At 36.8% G+C, this 22,151-nt stretch overlaps 1 protein-coding gene across 2 annotated transcripts in view; it reads left to right on the top strand.

Annotated features, from left to right (window-relative positions):
• The first annotated feature begins 4,847 nt into the window (after positions 1-4,847).
• PCDH9 (protocadherin 9) overlaps positions 4,848-22,151 on the top strand; it is a 1,072,888-nt gene continuing 1,055,584 nt past the window's right edge. Inside the window, exons 1-3 of one of the 2 annotated variants that reach the window (XM_081552151.1) lie at positions 4,848-5,097; positions 5,327-5,406; positions 6,629-9,799. In XM_081552151.1, the coding sequence (XP_081408277.1) occupies positions 6,764-9,799 (3,036 nt within the window). In that variant the 5' untranslated portion in view covers positions 4,848-5,097; positions 5,327-5,406; positions 6,629-6,763. Of the gene's footprint in view, positions 5,407-6,628; positions 9,800-22,151 lie in introns of both variants that reach the window. The other variant, XM_081552152.1, reaches the window with a different exon arrangement.

Raw genomic sequence — 22,151 nt, 5'->3', positions numbered from 1 at the left:
GGAAAAACAGGCATAAAAGAAATATATGCATGAAGAAATTGGGGGAGGGGAACAAAGAATGAAAGTGAATACAATGCTGTTGTTTCAAGTAATATAAACTCATATTTTTGACAACATATTCTTAAAATAAGAAGTAGGACTACTGAAATGTTTTAAAAAACTGTACTACATTTATTTTAAATTGAAAAAGATCTAATATCTATGAAAAATAATTTCCCAATTATCTTTGAGCAATTAGAATTGTGTTGGAAACATGTCCTTATCTCAACATTTTTCTATCTCTATTTTAAATGCAAATATAGGTGCTTTCAAATAATGTGCGTGTTATGTTTGAACATTTATCATTTATATAAATATGAATTGATCATACTTGATATTCTAACTGAACAGTTCTTACCTACAAAAATAAATATTAAACATACACAAGAAATAGAAAGTTTTGTATATGTCACTTGAAATTGCATGACTTTAAAATGATCAAATTATTTAAAATTAAACATATATTAATTTTCTTTTACTATCTTTAAATCACTTTTTCATATTTCCTGAGTGATTACTTGAGTTATTTCTGGGATGGGGAAAACATTTGTTATGAGATCTATGTCTACATGAAGTCTTAAACAACCAATAATGAAATCTGAAAATTCAATATTTTCTTTATTTACACAGTAATCATGATAAAATAGTGGCACTGGAAATGTCAGTTTATAGTATAGTAACTGTTAGAGCTACAAACTTGACATCTATAATCATTGTAAGTCATAAAAATATAGCAAATTGGGATAAATTTAGTTCAGTCATTCAAACAGTGAAGCTTTTTGTCACCTGCTTTCCCTTGTCATTTAAATAACTTGGTCTAGGTTTTCCTTAAAAGAAAAAGAAGAAAAGAAAAAAGAGAAAGATGTTCAAAGAAAAGAACTAATAGTGAAGCAAAAGAATGATTCAAGGAGCTTACTACACTTGCCAGTTTGCACAACCTTAAAAGGTGTTAATTGTCTTTTTGTGGTGTTAAAATTCTGCATTGTCATTTTCTAAACATTGATAACACGAAATAATCCTTGGCATTCTTTTTGCATAAATTCTAACCTTCCCCTCCCCTAGAAATACAGTATAATAGTCTAGCCTCTCCTGTGATGGGGACAATAAAACCTGCTGTGACAGAAGAGCTCCTCTGATTGATTGATTAATGTCAGTTAGTCATAAGAAGACATCTGGATTAAAGGAACTTTTGAAGTATAGGGCACAAAAGAATGTTATTTTAATTTTAACCTTGATTGGAATATAGAACTAGTATATTAGAGTTGAAAATTTTAGTCTTTAAATCCTTGAGGAGGTCATTTGATCATTTCAAATACCACAGTCTATGTCATTTATACAAAATGTAACTTAAAAAAACTTTTATGATCTCTGTGTGAAATGTAATTTTAAAATGCAGAATGGTAACTAGAAAATCATCTTTGAAAATCCAATTAACAAACTGAACTGCTTAATAATTTAGGTTATTAAATGGAAATTATTGTTTAAATATATAAACAACATTAGATTCTTGAAATATAAAATACTTTTACTAATTTGATATTTCTATCTGTATAAATGTGTAATAGCATGTTAGTCTTCACTTAACTGGTCAAAGGTGACTTAGCTTCACAAGTATTCCATGACCTACACAACCAGCAAAGAACACTAAGGCAATTTTACTACAGCCTGGACGGCATAATTCTTACATTACTAATCAGATACAACATAGGTGAGGACATGATAATCCCTTGCTGCAGAAAACATGAATTGACAAAGATGGTATAAGGTATAATTGAAGATATCTAATTGGAAATCTAACATATATATTTGAAGATGTATATTAGAAGTCATATAATTGAGAATCTAACATTTTACTAAATTCAGGAAAGAGAAAGGTGATTAAAATGCAGCAAAAAAAAAACTCAATAAATGTTCCCCTACAAAAACTAAAATTAGTGAATACTATCATTTCATTAATTCATAATTATGCAGATACATCTTTTTTAAAAAAAAATGAGAGTTAGATTGTGAAAAGCTCTCAATATGCTAACGTTTTATATCATGGTTTTGGCAGAAGACTCAAGTTATGATAGCAGAGGGTTAGGAAAATGACCCTTTATATCAATAAAGTTTCTTCCAGGAATATTAATAAGATCTCTAATAATATTTCTGATTCTGGAGTTTAGCATTTGGACTATAATAGGGCAAACAATAAGTTTCAACTATTCTAACTCTCAGAGGTAAAACTATTCCAATAAAGAATCCCACTAATTTAGACCTGCGGAATAAACACCCATAAGATGGAATAAGTTAGTAGCCCTATCTCTATATTAAACTCAATTTCCTTTGAAAAGGTCCACATGTACTTCATTTGGGGGGTATGCCCTGTGGTTTCTGTTAATTGAAGTCTCCTGGTCACAAGTTTTATCGTGTGATGATTTCTTTTCTCTTCCTCAACCTTCATCTATATTCCTGCTAAGATTTCATTTATGAGCATAGGGTAATAATGGGTCCTGACTACAAGTAAAGCTACCCCTCAGCAAATAGAAACATTTCCACCTTGTGAATATGTTTAATAATTATGACTAAGCTATGTGTTGTGACTTTGAAATGACTACAGTATGATTGGAATGAGAATGTGAGATAACTGATGTTTCATAAGTGGACTGGAAAGTGGCCATGCTGCAATGTTTATTGTAAACGTATCAGAATGATGGTTTGTTTATTATTTTAAACTAGTTCAGAGCATAAAATATGTGACAATTGGAACAAAGCACTAGCTGTAATTGTTGATTCTATGAATGGCAAAATGATCACTCACTGTGGTAAAATAAAAGAATCTTTCTTTAATTCACTTGAGTTATTGTATGAGGTAATATTTTCCTTTTGACTTTTTAGATACTTAAGCAAGCCTTTTTCCTAATCATTCAAAATACTGTTAGAGTTGTTTAGCCATTTTAAAACAGTATCAACCTATGGTCTGCTAGAAACATGTTTATATTTCACATAGATGGAATTAATGTGTTTTACAAGGGCCTCTGAGGCTCTGCACTTTTACTGTGAATATTCCATCTGAGGAAAAGTTTGAATAAAAAACAAATTTTCATAGATGTGAGGAAATTGCAGTGTCAAATTAGTTGGTCAAATAATGGAATTATTTACACAATATCTAAGTTTGGTAGGTTTGCTTAGTGATTTTTTCCTTTTTTTTTTTTTTTTTTACTTTTAAGTACCTAAAAATAATGTTCCTATTTTAAAGGGAAAGCCATTGTATTCAGAAACAAAAGGTGTTCCGGAACACGCTATCACAGTGCAGAACTACGTGAAAGAGCCTTCAAGCCATCTTCAGTCCAGTAAAAAATGGGGAACACAGAGGTTTAAAATAAATGCCCTTTTCCTCCCTGTTAGGTAGTACAAGTTATTCAATCATGCATTAAGGCCTTCTCAAACAACCTTTACAGGTCATGCAAAAAAAAAAAATATATATATATATATATTTGTTGTTCGAAGTGAACTGTTATTAATGCCTCAAACTTTACTGAGGTATCTGGCGTCGTAGGTACAAATCTTCGTGGTTTACCGATTTTAAACGTTCAAACATGGACAGTGCTTTCGGGGCCAGTATTTAAGGAATAAGGCTAATTCTTTCGAGAGTCCCTCTATCCCGCTTTTACATGAAAATAAGAAATGCGTCAGGATACTCGACGACGGAATAGGAGTCAGAAAAACGAAGCGCACAGGAAAAAACAAGTACTAGTGTACATGTCAAGTTGGAATCAGCAGTGTAGGGGAGAGAAACGTTCCCCAGCGTGGGGAGCAGCTGGACGGGACTCCAGCGTTTCGCGACCAAAGTTTGCAGCTAGGTGAGCTGAAGCGGCTTTTGCCACGGCCCCGCGTCCGGGAGAGCTCGGGTTCACAGGTTCTGGGCGCGGCGGGAGCAGAAGTGCAAGGACAGCCTGAATTGGCTGCCGCGGCCCGTTCATGCTCCGGGAGACGAGACTTCGCGCCGCACGGCAGACTGGCCTCAGGCTGTCTAGGAGATCCCAGAGGCTGTCATTTTCCCTTTCTCCCGGCAGCTTCCGTCACCCTACACGAAGGGAGTGCTCATATTAATTTTCTTTCCTGTTTCGACTGAGATTCGAATATCCTCTATCCCGACCTTTCTAAGCCGCCCTCTCTGCCCTTCTGGCCAACGTCCCTGCCAGGAAAAGCCTCTAGTTGCGGCACCGTGAGTGTGGTCCTTCTAACGCGCTCCGGGGATGTGCTGGCCGGTGTTCCGCCTCGGAGCCCGGAAGAACTCTTTCCCATCAGTGCATTCTGGTCCCCCCCCATTTAGCAAAGAGAACTGTGGAATGTGCGCCTGCAGCTGAGCCGCCTCCGGCATCCCCCAACCGCCAGCGGTGCCCGAGGCTCTTGGACCGGCGCTCGCACGCCCCGCCTGCCTCCGGTGCCGCCCCTATTCGGGCGACAGCCGGGACTCGGCCGCTGGCTGCCCGGACCAGCCGCCGGCCCCGTACCACAGTGCCCGTGAGAGCCGCGTCCGCGTGGGCCTCGGGAGCGCCGCCACTTCCCTCCCGGGCCAGACCCTGCTGGGCATGCTCAGTGCGCCTCCTGGAACCCGGCTCTCGCGCAGCCAGGATCGGGTCTCCGGGTTTTCGCGGCTGCCGAGGGGGCCCGGGGGAAGGAAGGCTGGGAGACAGTCGGGTCCTCGTTCCTCGCCCGGCTGCGGCCGCCCGCACCGCAAGATTCGGGCCAATCAGGGGCGGGAGGCGGGGCTTCGGCCGTCACGCCCTCCCTCTGGGCTTATTGAGAGTTATATCAAGAAATTCAGTTCAGAGAGAGGAGAGGGAGAAGGAGAGAGGGGCAGAGGAGAAGGGAGAGAGGGAGAGCGTGCCAGACAGGAAGGAGCGCCCTAGAGTCTCAGAAGCACGCAAGAGATAACCAATTAGGAATTTTTCGGGCAACTGTCACCCCGGAGAGCACCCAGAGACTCACCATCACCCCAACTCTGACGTTTCCTACAAGAAGTTAGAGACTTAAGCAGTACTGACATCGGAGGGAAATGGTATACTTGATGCTGTGGAAAATACCCCTGAGCTGAAGAAGTGCAACTGGATGTAGTGTGTGTGTTAAATACCAGGAGAGCTCAGACCCCGTGGGTAATAGAGAGGAAATGTGGAGAGAATGACTAACGACAAATCTGTGAATTTGTTCTCTGGAGTTGCTAATTTGCCAGCCCGAAGCAACACATTTTACAAGGAGGAAACGTTTTGCTGCTTCTGATTTCTCCCCAAACTGGTGCTACCAGATGCATGGCTTTCTATGTGTTGGAACAGCTCATTCCTAACTGCAGCATACCGGGAAAGGGGAAAGGTTGAGGCAACTAACGTAAGTGTAAAGTTTCGCATGCACAATTGTAAATTTTGTGTTTAGATATGTCCTCGGTGTAGACGAGGGATGTTTATAACTGGGTAGGCGGTTGGGGCAGAGCTCACCTACTAGGCTGTATCTGCATCCCTACCTGCATCACTCTGCCGGAACTAATCGCGGGCATCAGCTACCGTGCAGCCTAATGCAGATAAGATTAGAGCCTGGAAACTGACCAGTTCTACTCAAGTAGGTAGCTGCCTGGAGGCTTGCACCCGTTTAAATTGCAGTTAGGAGGGCATCGAAGCAGAAGGCTTTCTACCTGCATTACTGAGTCGCAGTATTTATGTGTGGCAGACGTTACTAATACTATAAACGGAGACGGGGTTAAGAAACTGCATTTTTTTCTTTCCTCTTTTATGCTCAGTAGAAAATATTGTGCTGTTATATGGAAATGTTAGCTGCGTTTCACTTATGTCTTGGCACTCTCTTCCACCTCTAGGATAAGGAATCCTATGTTATTATATGTATTCCAAAAGTTTTAATGTGTTTATTAATTCTAATGGGTATAATTTAGCAACATGGAGAAATGAGAGCAAGGTCTGGGTAAACTGAAGGTCTTGGTATTGTGCTTCTAGGCGATAAGGTTATGTAGTGGCCGGTGACTAGTGCTTCTGATGCTGCAGCAGCATGTCCGAATGCTTGCTTCCCAGTAAAATTTTATTCAGAAGACAGCTGAAAAACTGGGAGGAAAGAAAAAAAAGATAGTCTGTTTAGAAGAAAGAGATGACTCAGTGTGGCAGAGAAGAAAACACATCACATTTGACATGTGACAAAGCAATTAGCAGGAACCATAGCTAAATACTTGGTGTTTTTCACTAGCTCCTGAAAAAAACTAAGGGAGGTAGGTGGGTTAGAAGCCAGGAGGCGGGTAAGAGGGGGGAGGGGAAGAGGAGAACAAGGACGCATGTTTTGAATTAAACAGTGTCCTGCCAACAGTGTGGGTGAATGCAGGTAAAAATAGCAGCTGCCCTTAATTCGAAAGTAGATAATTTTATTTTCTCTGGGCAAAAGCAACAAGCAGAGGATATTTGGTGTTTTTATTCACAGAGTTAACTTGCAAACAGTGGCAGAGCAAACTGCCATGTTTACTAATATGCAGTGGAAAATGTGTTGTGATATTTCGTGACTGTGTGCTTTTGTTTACTGAAGAATAATGTTGTCTATACGATTGTGTTGACAGTGGCTGTCTCCAAATAAGTGATGAGATGTAATGCATCCTCCAGTCCATGCACGCTTCCTTTTGCAATTTGTGCCTCATTCCTCAGTGGAGACCTTTAAACCCTAAATCCAGGAAAAAGAAAATAAATACATTATCATGGACCTGAGGGATTTTTACCTGTTGGCTGCTCTGATTGCCTGTTTAAGGCTGGATTCTGCAATAGCTCAAGAACTTATTTACACTATTAGAGAGGAATTGCCTGAAAATGTGCCCATAGGAAACATACCAAAGGATCTCAACATTTCTCACATCAACGCTGCCACAGGGACCAGTGCCAACCTTGTCTACAGACTGGTTTCTAAAGCTGGGGATGCCCCTTTGGTGAAAGTATCCAGTAGCACTGGGGAAATTTTCACAACCTCCAACAGAATAGACAGAGAAAAACTCTGTGCTGGAGCCTCTTATGCTGAGGAGAATGAGTGTTTCTTTGAACTTGAGGTGGTGATCCTCCCCAATGATTTTTTCAGGCTGATCAAAATAAAAATAATTGTCAAGGATACCAATGATAATGCCCCCATGTTTCCATCTCCTGTCATCAATATTTCCATCCCAGAAAACACTTTGATCAACAGCCGCTTTCCAATTCCATCAGCAACAGATCCTGACACAGGCTTCAATGGTGTACAGCATTATGAATTGTTAAATGGGCAGAGTGTTTTTGGACTGGATATTGTGGAAACTCCGGAAGGAGAAAAGTGGCCGCAATTGATTGTTCAGCAAAACTTGGACAGAGAACAGAAAGATACCTATGTGATGAAAATCAAAGTAGAGGATGGAGGCACGCCACAGAAGTCCAGCACCGCCATCCTGCAGGTCACAGTAAGTGATGTAAATGACAACAAGCCAGTGTTTAAAGAGGGTCAGGTGGAGGTGCACATTCCAGAGAATGCTCCCGTGGGCACCTCTGTAATTCAGCTCCATGCCACTGATGCAGATATAGGCAGTAATGCTGAAATCCGGTACATTTTTGGTGCCCAGGTCGCGCCTGCCACCAAAAGACTCTTTGCTTTAAATAATACTACTGGGCTGATTACAGTTCAGAGGTCCTTAGACCGAGAGGAGACGGCCATTCACAAAGTGACAGTACTGGCTAGTGATGGCAGCTCTACTCCTGCTAGAGCAACGGTTACCATCAATGTCACCGATGTAAATGATAACCCTCCGAACATAGACCTCAGGTACATTATAAGTCCCATCAATGGCACCGTGTATCTGTCTGAGAAAGATCCTGTCAATACAAAGATTGCCCTAATTACAGTTTCAGATAAGGACACAGATGTGAATGGCAAAGTGATCTGTTTTATTGAAAGAGAGGTCCCATTTCATTTGAAGGCAGTATATGACAACCAGTATTTGTTAGAGACCTCCTCTTTGTTGGACTATGAGGGCACCAAAGAATTCAGCTTTAAAATTGTTGCCTCTGATTCTGGGAAGCCCAGTTTAAATCAGACTGCTCTGGTAAGGGTTAAGCTTGAGGACGAAAATGACAACCCACCAATTTTCAACCAGCCTGTAATTGAGCTGTCAGTTTCTGAAAACAACCGACGTGGGTTATACTTAACAACTATTAGTGCCACAGATGAAGACAGTGGGAAAAATGCAGATATTGTTTATCAGCTTGGACCGAATGCCTCTTTCTTTGATCTGGACCGAAAGACAGGAGTTTTGACAGCCTCTAGAGTCTTTGACAGAGAAGAACAAGAAAGATTCATTTTTACAGTAACTGCCAGGGACAATGGGACCCCTCCCCTCCAAAGTCAAGCGGCGGTGATAGTTACTGTTCTGGATGAGAATGACAATAGCCCCAAGTTTACTCATAATCATTTTCAATTTTTTGTGTCTGAGAATCTGCCAAAGTATAGTACTGTGGGGGTAATCACAGTGACAGATGCAGATGCTGGCGAGAATAAAGCTGTGACTCTTTCCATTCTAAATGACAATGATAATTTTGTGTTGGATCCCTATTCTGGAGTCATAAAGTCAAATGTCTCATTTGACAGAGAGCAGCAGAGTTCCTATACTTTTGATGTCAAAGCCACTGATGGGGGACAACCACCCCGTTCCTCTACTGCAAAAGTAACTATAAATGTCATGGATGTCAATGACAATAGCCCTGTTGTCATTTCACCACCTTCTAATACTTCTTTTAAGTTGGTGCCTCTCTCAGCCATTCCTGGCTCAGTGGTAGCAGAAGTTTTTGCAGTGGATATTGACACTGGGATGAACGCTGAACTTAAGTATACAATTGTGAGTGGTAACAACAAAGGCTTGTTTCGGATTGATCCAGTAACAGGTAACATCACCCTGGAAGAAAAACCAGCACCAACTGATGTGGGCTTGCACCGATTGGTGGTCAACATAAGTGACTTGGGATACCCTAAGTCTCTACACACACTTGTGCTTGTTTTCCTTTATGTTAATGACACTGCTGGCAATGCTTCCTATATCTATGACTTGATTCGCAGGACTATGGAGACCCCATTGGACCGAAACATAGGGGATAGCAGCCAACCCTATCAAAACGAGGACTATCTCACCATCATGATCGCCATCGTCGCGGGCGCCATGGTGGTCATCGTCGTGATCTTTGTCACTGTTCTGGTGCGCTGTCGCCACGCATCAAGATTCAAAGCAGCTCAAAGGAGCAAGCAAGGTGCCGAATGGATGTCCCCAAACCAGGAGAACAAACAAAACAAGAAAAAGAAAAGGAAGAAAAGAAAATCTCCCAAGAGCTCTCTTTTGAACTTTGTTACCATCGAAGAGTCCAAACCCGATGATGCAGTTCATGAACCTATCAATGGGACAATAAGCCTGCCCGCTGAGTTGGAGGAGCAAAGCATAGGAAGATTTGACTGGGGCCCGGCACCTCCAACCACCTTCAAGCCGAACAGCCCTGACCTGGCCAAGCACTACAAATCCGCTTCTCCACAGCCCGCTTTCCATCTTAAACCAGACACTCCGGTTTCGGTGAAAAAGCATCATGTGATTCAGGAGCTCCCGTTGGACAACACCTTTGTCGGGGGTTGTGACACCCTTTCCAAACGCTCTTCCACTAGTTCAGATCACTTCAGTGCCTCAGAGTGCAGTTCCCAAGGAGGCTTCAAGACAAAGGGCCCCTTACACACCAGACAGGTAAATGAGCACTTTTACTGGTCTATAAGTACTGCATACAAGTGCCCAGTCAACCAGTATTAACGTGCCAGTGTGTCTCTTGTTTTGCTCTAACTTTAGGTTAGTTATAAAGAGGGAAAAAAAAAACTTGACCCCTTTTCTATTCCTCTGGGGCTCAGTCAAGAATTTTTAGAACAGCTTTGAAATTTCTGAGTTCTGAGAGTTATTTAACCTCCCAGTTTCCTTCAAATGGCAAAAGATGAAAAGAGGAAATTATTGCAAAATGTCCCAAGATAATGTTTGCTGAAAAAGAAAACCTGTCCTGATATGCCAAATTCTGCTCCTGGGGTTTCCAAATTGACTGCTTCAAAATTTTCACATTACCTTTTGATCTCAAAAGTCACCTTCAAATCTCAAATTTTAAATGACGTTTGAAGGTCTGACTATAATTATGTTGGAGCTGTGGTTGCTAAAGGGGTTAATGTTTTTTTAGTCTCTAAAAATATAGTAGAATATTAAATGTACATCAGCTGTGAAGCACATGATTGTTGGTAGATTGCAACTAAGCCATATAGGAAGTCTTCTCTTTGATTTCAGATGATTTTATTGTAATACAGTAAATTGGAGGTTGAATGGAAAGGATTGCAGATTGTCCACAATGGCCAAAGTACTCTTTCAAAAAAAAAAAAGAAAGAAAGAAGGAATACTTTCTCCCTGTTAGAACTGATTTATACAGAAAAGAATGAATCCATTGTAAATATTCTCTCATCTCAGTAATGCATAAGTGATCTGTCATAACTCATTTTAAACTGTGAAATATGACATATGAAGAGGGATTAATAGGCTGAGAAACTCATATTTCAACCAAATCCAGAATTAGTTTTTCTTAGGTCTAATAATTCCTTGTTAATAAAGATTTAAATGCAGTGCTGTCTAATTTATTTCACTGGTGCTTGTCTGTTGCCATGAAATTTGAGTGTCAATAATAGCCTGTAGATGGCACTAGGGTATCATGTCGCTTGTTCTGGCCTGGCGCCAATCCCGCAGTAACAAGTAAAGGGGGAAGGAAAGATCAATCTGGTGCTATAGCCAAAGATACCTTTTATTTAATGATAGTTGTTCTGGAGCAACTAGCATTCAAGTTCATTTGCTTGCTCTTTTGTGATCAGTTCTCAACACACCAACTTTCTAGGACTTCGTAATCCAAGTTCTCTCTTTGTTGGTATTGAGTCCACCTATGGTGATGACCCATCTGAATTTGTTAAAAGTAAGGAACATACAGATTTCAGAGAATCAAGTAAAGCAAAATAAAATTTGGAGAGAGTATTGACAGTCATTGCTTAGTGTTTGAAAACTCAAGAGTTTTTCTTATTCTTTTCCTTGTGGGGGTGGGATGGGTGAGAATGTTCTGTTGAAACTCTGCTTGTCTCTCCCCATCCTGTGTTTGTTGCTCTGCAGTGACTTTAAGGTTTCATGGTAGTAAAATATTTATTAAAATAATTTTGACAATGAATCAGAGATACTTCAGAACATTAAGTATAATGCCTATGATTTTACAACTGAAATTTCCATTTCTTAAAAGGTTAAATATCTAGAGGATTTAGAAAGCACATATACTTAGAGCTTGAATGTACAGGATGAGAGGAATTAAGTCAGTACGAAGGTTCTAGAGAATATGATGTTATTCCATAGACGTAGAATTTGGAATGAGTTATTTTCATGTTAACTTCATCAGCTTTTTAAAAGAGGTTTGATGTTTTAAAATTAAGAACATTTATGAGTTTAGTAGAGGTGTGTAAATGTTGCTAAATAGTTAATCATGGTGAGAAAAGTAATTTATGAAACTAAGTGGATTTAAATATAAAGTTGCTATTTCAGTGAAAAGAAAATATGGCTTTTTATTATTTACTTTCAATGGATGGGTAAGGTCACCACAAAATATTGATGATATTTTATGATTTGCAAAATATCTTAAAAATGTAACATGACTTAAAACTTTTCATATAAAATCTGAAATTTGTTTCCCAGAGAAACATGCTGAAATTATTCCCACATCATTTTTCTTTTCATATTAAGTGTGGTGGGTATTATGAGCATTGATGTACAGACCCACTTTTTCTGACTTCTTCCCCAAAGTTGGATCTATATAGAACTGTGACATATATATAGTACAGTGACATAAATGTTAAGGTATGGGAAAGATCTTTCGTCGAGGTTTAGTCAGTCATAAGGAAATTTTTTTGTGTGATGTAATCTTTGAAATAGGATGCTGAATAATTCTCTAACTGGAACTAAAGTGCATTTTAGACATTCCTTGAGACCCTGCGTCACTGTGCAGTTCTCCTTGTAGGCATTTCAGTGTTCAAATGTAGCTATAATTCACTATTATGGTAAAGAGCTATTGAAATGGCTTTGGTTATTTACGCCTTTTAGAAGTTTTCATGCTGAGAAAGAAAAATTGCCATGTTGGAGAAAAAGAGTATTTCTGTAAGTAAGGACAGGTGATGGTGATAGCAATATGTACAGTTTTAGTATAAAAGAGGCATATTTTCTATGAATGAAGAACATACATTATATACTATTCTTTAAAATGTTTTTTTCACTGAACTGTATGGCTGTTATTGAAGATGTTCTAGTTAAGTTAAAAAATAAAAATTCTTTTTTTAGCTCCTTCAACTAGTGGCTTTTATAAAAATGTGCTCCTGAAATAACACGATTTTGAAAAAGTAGGGTTTATTATAGCAAAAGCTTTCAGAGGAATTTATAAACTAAGATAGGATCTGTGAAGATTTTTAGTTGAGTGGAAAAGGATTCCTGTTAACAGAAACACCTTTTCATGTTATGGTGCTAGTTGATGTGTGGATAAAATGAAAGATTATTGAGCAAAGAATTACCAAATTTAAATATCATGAGTTTGTCTTATCTGTACAATGAAAACCTATGGTCTGACTTTTATACCATGAGTTTGCTTGTAGTGCATTGATTCTTATGTTGTGTGACTTTTTTAATTTCTACTGCTGTTTTCCCTCATGTGACCTTGCAAAGAACGTATAAATCAATAATATACCACATTCTTCATCCACTCTATTTCACTAAGCTTTCATTTTCCTTGATTATAACAAATCTGTCACTGAATTTTCTGCAAATTATTTTTTATGAAGTTTTTGATGTACCCTTAGCATTCACAGATTAAATAAAATGTCCTTTTTAAAGAAAGCTAAATTATGCCTTAATATTTATTCATAAATAAGCAAAGTTCATTGTCATAGGCTTGAGAGGATGACAACAAAATAATTTCTAGTAGGACTTTAAATGATAAAACTCATTGATACATTTTCTCTAAAAGGAAAATATCTTCTTAATTGAATATGATTTTTAAATTATGGTATTAAGTTCTCAAATTTTAAGGTGTCTCAGAATCATCTGGAATGTTTCTTAAAACATGTTGGTCCTTAGTCCCAGAGGTTCTAGTCCGGTGTCACTGGGGTCAAGTCTGAATACTTGCTTTGCTGACAAGATCCCAGGTGATAATGATGGTTGCTAATCCAGGAACCCACACTTTGAGAACCACCACCTCAGCATATTAGGACAAGAACCGTTAGCTTCTTTCCTTTGCAGATTATCATTTTGAGAGGACCTGTTTTTGCACAGTCCAGCTCTCAGCTCTTATTGACAGCAGTTTTATTGTAGCTGGAGGCTTTACAGTAAGCTGTTTATTGGTGTTTCCCAACCTGGTTGACAGCATTTGGGGAATTAATTTTCTTGGCCCCGGTGTGCTTTTTGTGGAGGTATAAATGAAAATGTTAAAGAATGAAAAAAAAGTGACCTATTTACATTTGACAACTTCTTCCGGTAATAAAACAATCTGTAATAGTTGCACTGTGAGTTTGGTTCTGGGTAAACAGTCATGTTTAATTTTCTAAATGAAATGCTTAGTTTAGAGCTTAAACATCCTTACTTTAACTTTTCACAGTCTAGAGTAAGTATTTGCTCAAATATACATTTGTGTATATATTGAAGAAATTATACATTGAAAATGTATTTGCATGCCATAGTCAAGTGTATATATGTACTTTTACAGCATAAAGGGAATTGCTTCTATTCCCAGCCATTTAGAGATACTATATTACTTTTACGATTACTTTTCATTTTTGAGTAATCCCATTGCAACCACTGCTGAAATGGTGTTATGTCATGTAAAATGCACAAGATAGTTATAGAATTGCTATTTAGAACAGTGAGAAATAAAAATGAAACTGAAGGGAGCAAATGCTAACTGGTGTGAAGCTAGCAAAAATTTTAAGATATTTTAAACTACTAAATTTGGCAGTATTCTGTGAGGGATGAACATAGGTGGCATATGGAAAAAAAATTGCTCCTGAAGATGCAGATTATATTAAAATGTTATCTGTTGTGATTTTTGTTTCTGCTCCTTTGCTTTGGCTAAATGATATGATCATGAAGTCAGTTACAATGTAAAAGACACCCAGATCCCTTGGATATTGATTCAGGAATTTGAAATGAGCAGGGGCCATCCATTCAGCATGGCTACCTTTCCTCTTGGTTTTGTAAGACAAATATTTAATATTTTTAAGCTTGATACACCTAGGGTGTAAAATTCTGGTTACATTTTAGCTTTTGTTGCTAATAACCTTAAGGAGAATAAAAATAAAAAGTTACCACTGTACTGAGTATGGACATGTGTACTGATTATTGAACATTTGTTAGTATATAGAAAATAATTTCAGTAGTTAGAATATTCTATTATCTTACTTTTATATTTTGTTGCAATGGATTCTGTATATAGAAACTCTAAATTGATGTTCCCTTGATTTCGGATGAGTCATCTTCACGGTGTCGCAAAACAGGCTTTAGCATCATTAAAATTACCTTGTAAATACTGTACTAACATGTTATATTCTTATGGTATGTGCACAGTCTTAATAGTTAAATATTCCCAGCTAAAATGTATCTTCTCATAATAGCACAGATTAAAATATAATACATGAAATAGTAAAATAGAATTTAAATTTAATAAAAAGCTGAAATCTAAAATCAGATTTCCTCATAACCAGTTCTGAATTATTCTGACTCAAAGTTTTATTTTCATATTGACATATATGAGATATAAGTAAATTGCACCCAAAATATGAGAAATAGCAAATACATGAATTATTTTTCAATTATATTATTTTATGTGACAGTACTGAGGTAGGAAAGTGAGACCTTTAAATTATCTTCTTATAATTTCTGTTTTCATAATTTTTCATATATTATTTAGATTGTTTGATGTCTAAATTTGTGGTTTGAGAGAATGGGAATGCAGAAACCACCAAATGGGAAAAGCTACAGTGTTTGTGTTGGTCTAGCAGTTCCAGACCAGGGGTTTGCAGGATTCACGGTCATATTAACTGCTTGGCTCAATTTTAGTACTTTCTCAATTTGATTTTGTCAGAGTTGGGCTCTGAGCTTGCATGCAGTTAAAACATACAAAAGCACAACATTGATTGTTAACCACTTTCACTTAAAATCCTTGCAGTGAGCTTTCTCTGAATTTATTTTAGTGTTTTCTTGAAGGGAAATCCTCTATTAAAACTATAGATTCAACCCTTGATAATATTAACAGATCAGTTAATATCATAGTTTATGTAGTTGGAAACTAAGTAGGAATTATTTTATGTGTGTTTTTAAGTTTTTGCTTTCTTGACAGTTGATTTTACGTCTAAAATCTTTCTCAGAATTTATTCCATAATAATGCCCTAAAATTTATATCAGGTTTGTTGAAATATGGCTCTAATCACAGATGAAATATTTGTGAGAATTTAAGAATGCAAGTCAACAAGAGGCTTATTCAAAAGTTTTAAGTATCTAGAGGCATAGGTGTCATGTTCAATAAGTAATAATGCTAATGTGGTATGACTTTTCAACTGGTTAGTTCCCCTAAAATTTATATCAGATCACAAAAGCAAATCCAAATGTGGAAATATGATCTCTCAATTGTGAAACAAAATATACTTCACTGTTTGATTTCATTAGTTGTTTCAGATAGCTATTAAATCTGTACAACACTTCATTTGAAAAGGAACTCATGCTTTTTGCCTTTGTTTGATACAAACCTATTGGGCCGTCAGTCATCAGAAATATAGAATAAGATAGATATATTACCATTATTGACATTTTGGTTTTGATTTATATTCTTTCTTTTCCTAAGCCAAGATTCATTAAAATGTGAAATTTCTACATATGTTCAACAACTACCCATTCCTTAATAGTAAAGAATGATTGCAGAAATAAGCTGGAGAAACAACTCGTATATAATCTATCTCACTCATTTTTGTCCTATAGGCAGTTTGTTGCATATAGAAAAGAATAGTGACAGAACTGGAATTTTCTGAGACATAATATTGATACTTAAGGCATTCAAAACTTGAAGTTATTCATTAAAAGATTTGTTTTTGCATACTTATCCTTTATTTAAATGGCATGTGAAAATATTTTCCTCCCATCTTTAATAGTTTGATTGATTTTAGTAGCAAAAATACACATCATATTTAAAATAATGGACTTGGGACCACCTGTGTAGCTGGGAGTAATGAAGATACATACACAGGCAAGATCTGTGAGACACCTTTGATTGATTCTTTCTAGTCATTTTACGCTAATTATCCTGGAATTCCTTGAGAAAATATATGAAATTAATTTATCTGTGTTTGAAAGGAATATACTATAGCCTTACCACTCATTAATATATATATGTGTGTAATTATGCAGGCAGCAAGAAAGAATGGAAATTTGTTCAGTTTGACTGTGTTTATATAATATCTTCTATTTTAATATTCTTCCTTAGTTTTTCTTTCTATCTGACCATCTCTGCATTTTAGTATTACATTGTTTTGTTAATATCCAGGCTTTGGCCTTTTTCAGTCTGTTTAGCAGTTGATTAAGAAATACGCTAATCCCTTCCAGGATATTGAGAAACTAATGGATTGCAGAGTATTTGGGTCTTTAAGCTTCAATTGTAAATGGTATGAAGAATTGTCATTGAGCTGATATTTGCATATATCTCTTCCAGTGTTGTTACTTTGCCTCTTTTTTGTCCTCCTAATCTTCAGCTTTCATTCTAAGAATATTTATTTTAGTCGGAAATAAGCATGCCAGTGATAGAAATTTGGGATTCACCTCCAAATGAATGCCATCACAGACAGGGAAGTTCTGGCACATTTTGCATAGGTCTGTATGAACACAGTGAACCCTTCATAAGCTCTTAGATTGCAGGAAATCAGTGCTGAAAATTAAGTGGGGTTTTAAAGATTTGCAAAGTAGAGAGCTTTGTATAATGCTCGTATTGCAGGTGCCTATTAAATGTGAAGTAAAGGCTTTGTAATGCAACTAGCTAACACATTTCCTTCCACATTAGAGTGATTTGTAGCCTAGGGAATTAGTCTTGCCTATTTTTTCCAAATGCAGAAACACTAGATGTGTCTGAAAGAATACAATCTCAAATGCAGGCCTTAGAATGAACAGATTTACTCTTTGATGATTCTGGTTATTCAAGGTAGATGTTGCAGGTCCACACATACTTACCTGTGGTACCTCTGATGTCCATGGTCTGGCCTTCACCTTTCCTAAGAGAAACTCCATTATATGTATATACTCTCCTCTAAACATAAATCAGATTAAAACCCCAGGTATCTATAAAGCTGTAACATTACCATAATGAAGAGGGTTTTCTACTGAGTGCTTTGATCCTCAAAGGAATAGCTGTTGAATCATTTCTCAAATTGTATTTTTAGGATTCATCTTTGCTCCATTTGTAAATAGTGTGTATTTATAGAACAGCAATTCATTCCAGACTTACATGGGTTTAAATATATTTACTTCAAGACAGGGTTCAGCAAAATGCCTCGCGGTTCTTTAATGCTTAATGTCTTTGACTGGTCCTGTTAGATATAAAATCAGTGGAAATAACCATGCCTATTTTTTAATGATTTTACAAACCCTGTATTTTTATCTACTAGAAAAAGTATATAATCCATGTGCAGATCACAGTAGGTACAGTGGACTTGCTGAGAATCATCACAGATGATTGATTTTGAAAACAAAACAGTTTTTGTGCAAGACAATAGCAACTGCAATTCAGTAAATGAGGTTTCTTTCCTCATTAAACAAACCTCGAGGAGAAGCATGGAAACACAAGATGTATAAAATGAAGATGTTATCTTTTGTAGAAGACACTGTCTTCGGTTAACAGTATTTCCCTAGTAGATCTTTTCTTGAGGAAAAAAATACTAGTGCTTTTTTGGATTCAGAGGTTGCAAGCTATCTGTGCATCCGTGTGATAGCAGCTGCATGTTGAGGACTTTCAGATACACAGCTACCTAGGAGTCACAGGAAAGTTTTTGTAGGGGGTGCAAGTAACAAATGGAGACAAAAAGTAGTGAGTTCTGAGCTGTGAGTTGATGCCCGCCTGTGTCATATATTCATGTCATTGAACTGAGTTTCACACTGGAAACCTAGAATTACAATAGTCCTCCTTGTTTGTCAGCTGTGAACACACCTAGACTGGAACCTTTCCTTTGTTTCATTTCTTGTCATTCTCTAGGTGAACTTTATTCACTTATGTTAACTCATATACATTGTTTTCTTAGTTACTTGATAGATTTTTAACTGATACTAACTTCTGTGTATCTTCCCTCCAAAAAGGAAAAAAAAAAAAAAATCAAACAGAATGTTATGTTCTAGAACATCCATAAAGGGTCGAATAAAATATGCACAGTGTGTCCTTTCTTCCTAGAATTAGTGAATCTCTCTATTTTTCCTTTGAAACTTTCAAAATTGGGTTTTTCATACTGATACCATTTTCAAAGTTAAGAAATGATATTACATTTAACTGTATAGTTTAATAATGTTTCAGTATATTCAAATTCCCAACATAAAAGATGTTAGAATTTTTATGAAAATAATTTTCTTCCTATAAATTGAAATGAGTATCAAATTTGCATTAAATCATGATAAAAACAGATACAATCTTTAGAATATTTTAGTTTGACATGAACTCATTTTCATTCATGGTCTTAACAGCAAAATCTGCCAAGCAGTGATGGCAAAATATGCTGAATTCACTGATTGATTTTTAAACATGGTAATAATTAAGCAGAATCATTTTGACACCTAAAGTCTCTGTTTTAGACGATTAAATTCTGCTTTAGCTAAGGGTTATTGACTTCTGGATGATACTAGGAACAACACCCTTCAGGGTTTAAACTATTCCTGCAGGACCATCTGTTATCGGTGGGGCTGAGCAGCCTCTCCAGCCATGCGGTGTCAACCCCAGGTATATACTTAGGATCGTTCAGAACACAACCCTGGTTCCTCATGATCTTTCCAACTCAAATGGCAACTCATGTAATCAAATACTGGTATATCATAACTTAAAGCTTATTACTTAAGGAAAATATAAGAAAGTTCCTCAAAGTAGAGACAATGTCTTATTTACCTTTGTATTTTCATGACTAAACCTACAACAGTGCCTAAAGGAGTGAACTTTATAGCCTTTCAATAAATATTGACCTAATGAGAGTATTCAGCGGGAATCATGCCTATATATAGGCATAGTATTTTCATTGATAATCTCTATAACAACTACAGAAAGAAGACATTACCATTCTTTTTTTCATATTCTAAGCTTTTAATAACAAACAATGTGATAGTTTCAGGTGAACAGCAAAGGAGTTCAGCCATACATATCCATGTATGCATTCTCCCCCCGAAATCCCTTCCCATCCAGGCTGCCACATAACATTGAGCAGAGTTCCATATGCTATACTGTAGGTCCTTGTTAGTTATCATTTTAAACATAGCAGTGTGTACATGTTCATCCAAACTCCCTCATTTTCCCTCACCCCCATGCTTCCCCTCAGCAACCATTAGTTTGTTCTTATTCAACTTATGTAAAAATCTAGAGACAGAAAATGTAGTTGTTTTTTTTTTCAGGTCTCATAACTAAAGTTGTCATTTCCAATCCAGTACCTTACCTTTACACTGGTATTTCTTCCTCATTACTGTTAAACACTCTTTTCAGGCCATATGTAAGTTTTAAACATTTTCTTCATTAGTATCATTATTTTTGTTGGAAAGAACTGCAACCCATTTAGTTTAAAAAACCTGTGTTACAGGGCAACTCAGTGCACCCAAAATTGTTCTTTCTGCATTACTTCCCAGTAAACTAATTCTAGACTTTAAGATTAAAGTGTGGTAAGCATATGATGGAGGCCCAAATGAGTAAAGTATATATGAGGAGAGTTCTGATTGTCTGGTGTCAACTGCCGTCCCTGTTTCCCTCTGCAACAGCTAGGACTTGATGACAAAATCGCTAGTTAGGTTTAAGGGTTTGGGGAGGTTTTTTGGGCGGTTGATGGCTGAAGAGTCCTCATCTTCTCTAATCTAAGAAATTTTAATCTAAAATAGCATGCCTCCATTCATATTTCTGGAGATCCAGTGAAGACTAACTAACCTAACCTCATCCTATAGATGAGCAAGTGTAATACGCATTCTTAGACTCTGAATTTTAACATTTTGATTTTTTAAACAGTGAAATATAATTATTTTTATATCATTTATCAGTGTCTTGACTCACTAATGATTTTTGAATATATATCAGAGAGAGAGAGAGAGAAAGAAGCAGAGAGTTAAATAAAAAAAACCTCCTGATTCTAATATACATAAATACACTTATATCACTTAATTAGAGATATCTGTGGTTTCCATTTTTACCCTCATTTCTTCCATACCACTGTGTTTGCCCATCATAACATCTTTTTTCATGATGGGGTATAATAAGAAGGGAAAGAGTGAACATAAACAGAATCTGATTCCTTTTCTTCCAAGATTCCTCATCCAGAATTTTTATATAAACCTTTGAATACTTAGATAATTGAGTGATTACTTCTAAATAATGATCAGTGGATTCACTTTGATATCTGCTTAATAGAGACAGTGTGTTTTGGAGGAGAAAAAAAAAAAGTCATCATCAAAGTTCCCTTAATAGACTTTTGAGCCATCCAGACAACACCCTAGAATCACATATCAATTCTATAAAAAGCAGCAAAATAATAATTGAATAGTGAATAAGTGGTGTCTAGCTACTATATTAATTTTAGAAAGATAAATTTAGTGTCTAATAAAACTCACAGTATAGTTTCTCAAGACTCAAAATGGACCTTTGAGATTATTTGGCCTATTTAATTTCTTTTCCCCATGAAAAAATTGAGATTATTACAAAAGTAGTTTAATATTTGAAGTAAAAAAAAAATGACTTGAAAAACTGCTATTTCAAAAATGTGTCACGTTGAACACATAATTTGAATGTACTATCCTTTGCTTTTCTACTCTAAAATTGGTGTAATCAGGCCTAATCCCTAAGGTTGTGTTGAGATTAAATGAGTGCACACATGGGTACATGTAAATTTCTGGCCCATGGTAGGTAGGCAGACACTCCAAAAACCTACCTATTTTTCCTCCTATTTTGCCCAAGGATGCCAACTTACCACTAATAGAGGGGCCTAATTTCACTTGATGAATGTTCTCTCCATTTTATTTTTGGTAGTTTTCTTGAATGTGAGTTTTATACCTTTTTAAAATTTTATTATATTGCAGTATAATTGATTTATTTACAATGTTGTGTTAGTTTCTAGTATATAGCAAAGTGATTCATTTTATATACCTATAATGAAAAATATTATATGTATGTATAATTGAATTTCATGTCTTTTTAATAAGCAAGTTATCTCTGTTAATCTGCTTTAAGATTAAAGCACTTTTTGAATTATCTAGGATTTCTGAAAAGTTGACTTCTGTAATAGCATCAGAGAATATCAGATAGGATGTTACATATTTTCAAATTTTGATTTTAATTCTTATTGTTTCACATTTGTATTACTGCTTCATCTTTCATTTTGAATATTTCACCATTTTCATTTTCATTTTGTGTTTTAAAACTATCTTGCTTCTTCTACTATTTGTTATTAATTTACTTCCCCATGGATTGCCCATAGAAACTCCTCTTGTCTGGGGATTTTCACCTTATACATCATTCCTATTAGTCAGTACTTAACACAGCTGTAGCCATTTGAAACCTGCTGGGTTTTGTTTCCAATTATTCCATAGACTCGGAGAAGGCAATGGCACCCCACTCCAGTACTCTTGCCTGGAAAATCCCATGGACGGAGGAGCCTGATAGGCTACAGTCCATGGGGTCGCTAAGAGTCGGACACGACTGAGCGACTTCACTTTCACTTTTCCCTTTCATGCACTGGAGAAAGAAATGGCAACCCACTCCAGTATTCTTGCCTGGAGAATCCTAGGGACGGCAGAG

The sequence above is a fragment of the Giraffa tippelskirchi genome, chromosome 12, assembly GCF_054371585.1.
Source record: "Giraffa tippelskirchi isolate mGirTip1 chromosome 12, T2T-mGirTip1v1.2.pri, whole genome shotgun sequence".
NCBI lineage: Eukaryota > Metazoa > Chordata > Mammalia > Artiodactyla > Giraffidae > Giraffa > Giraffa tippelskirchi.
This window is presented reverse-complemented; position numbering and strand designations above follow the sequence as displayed.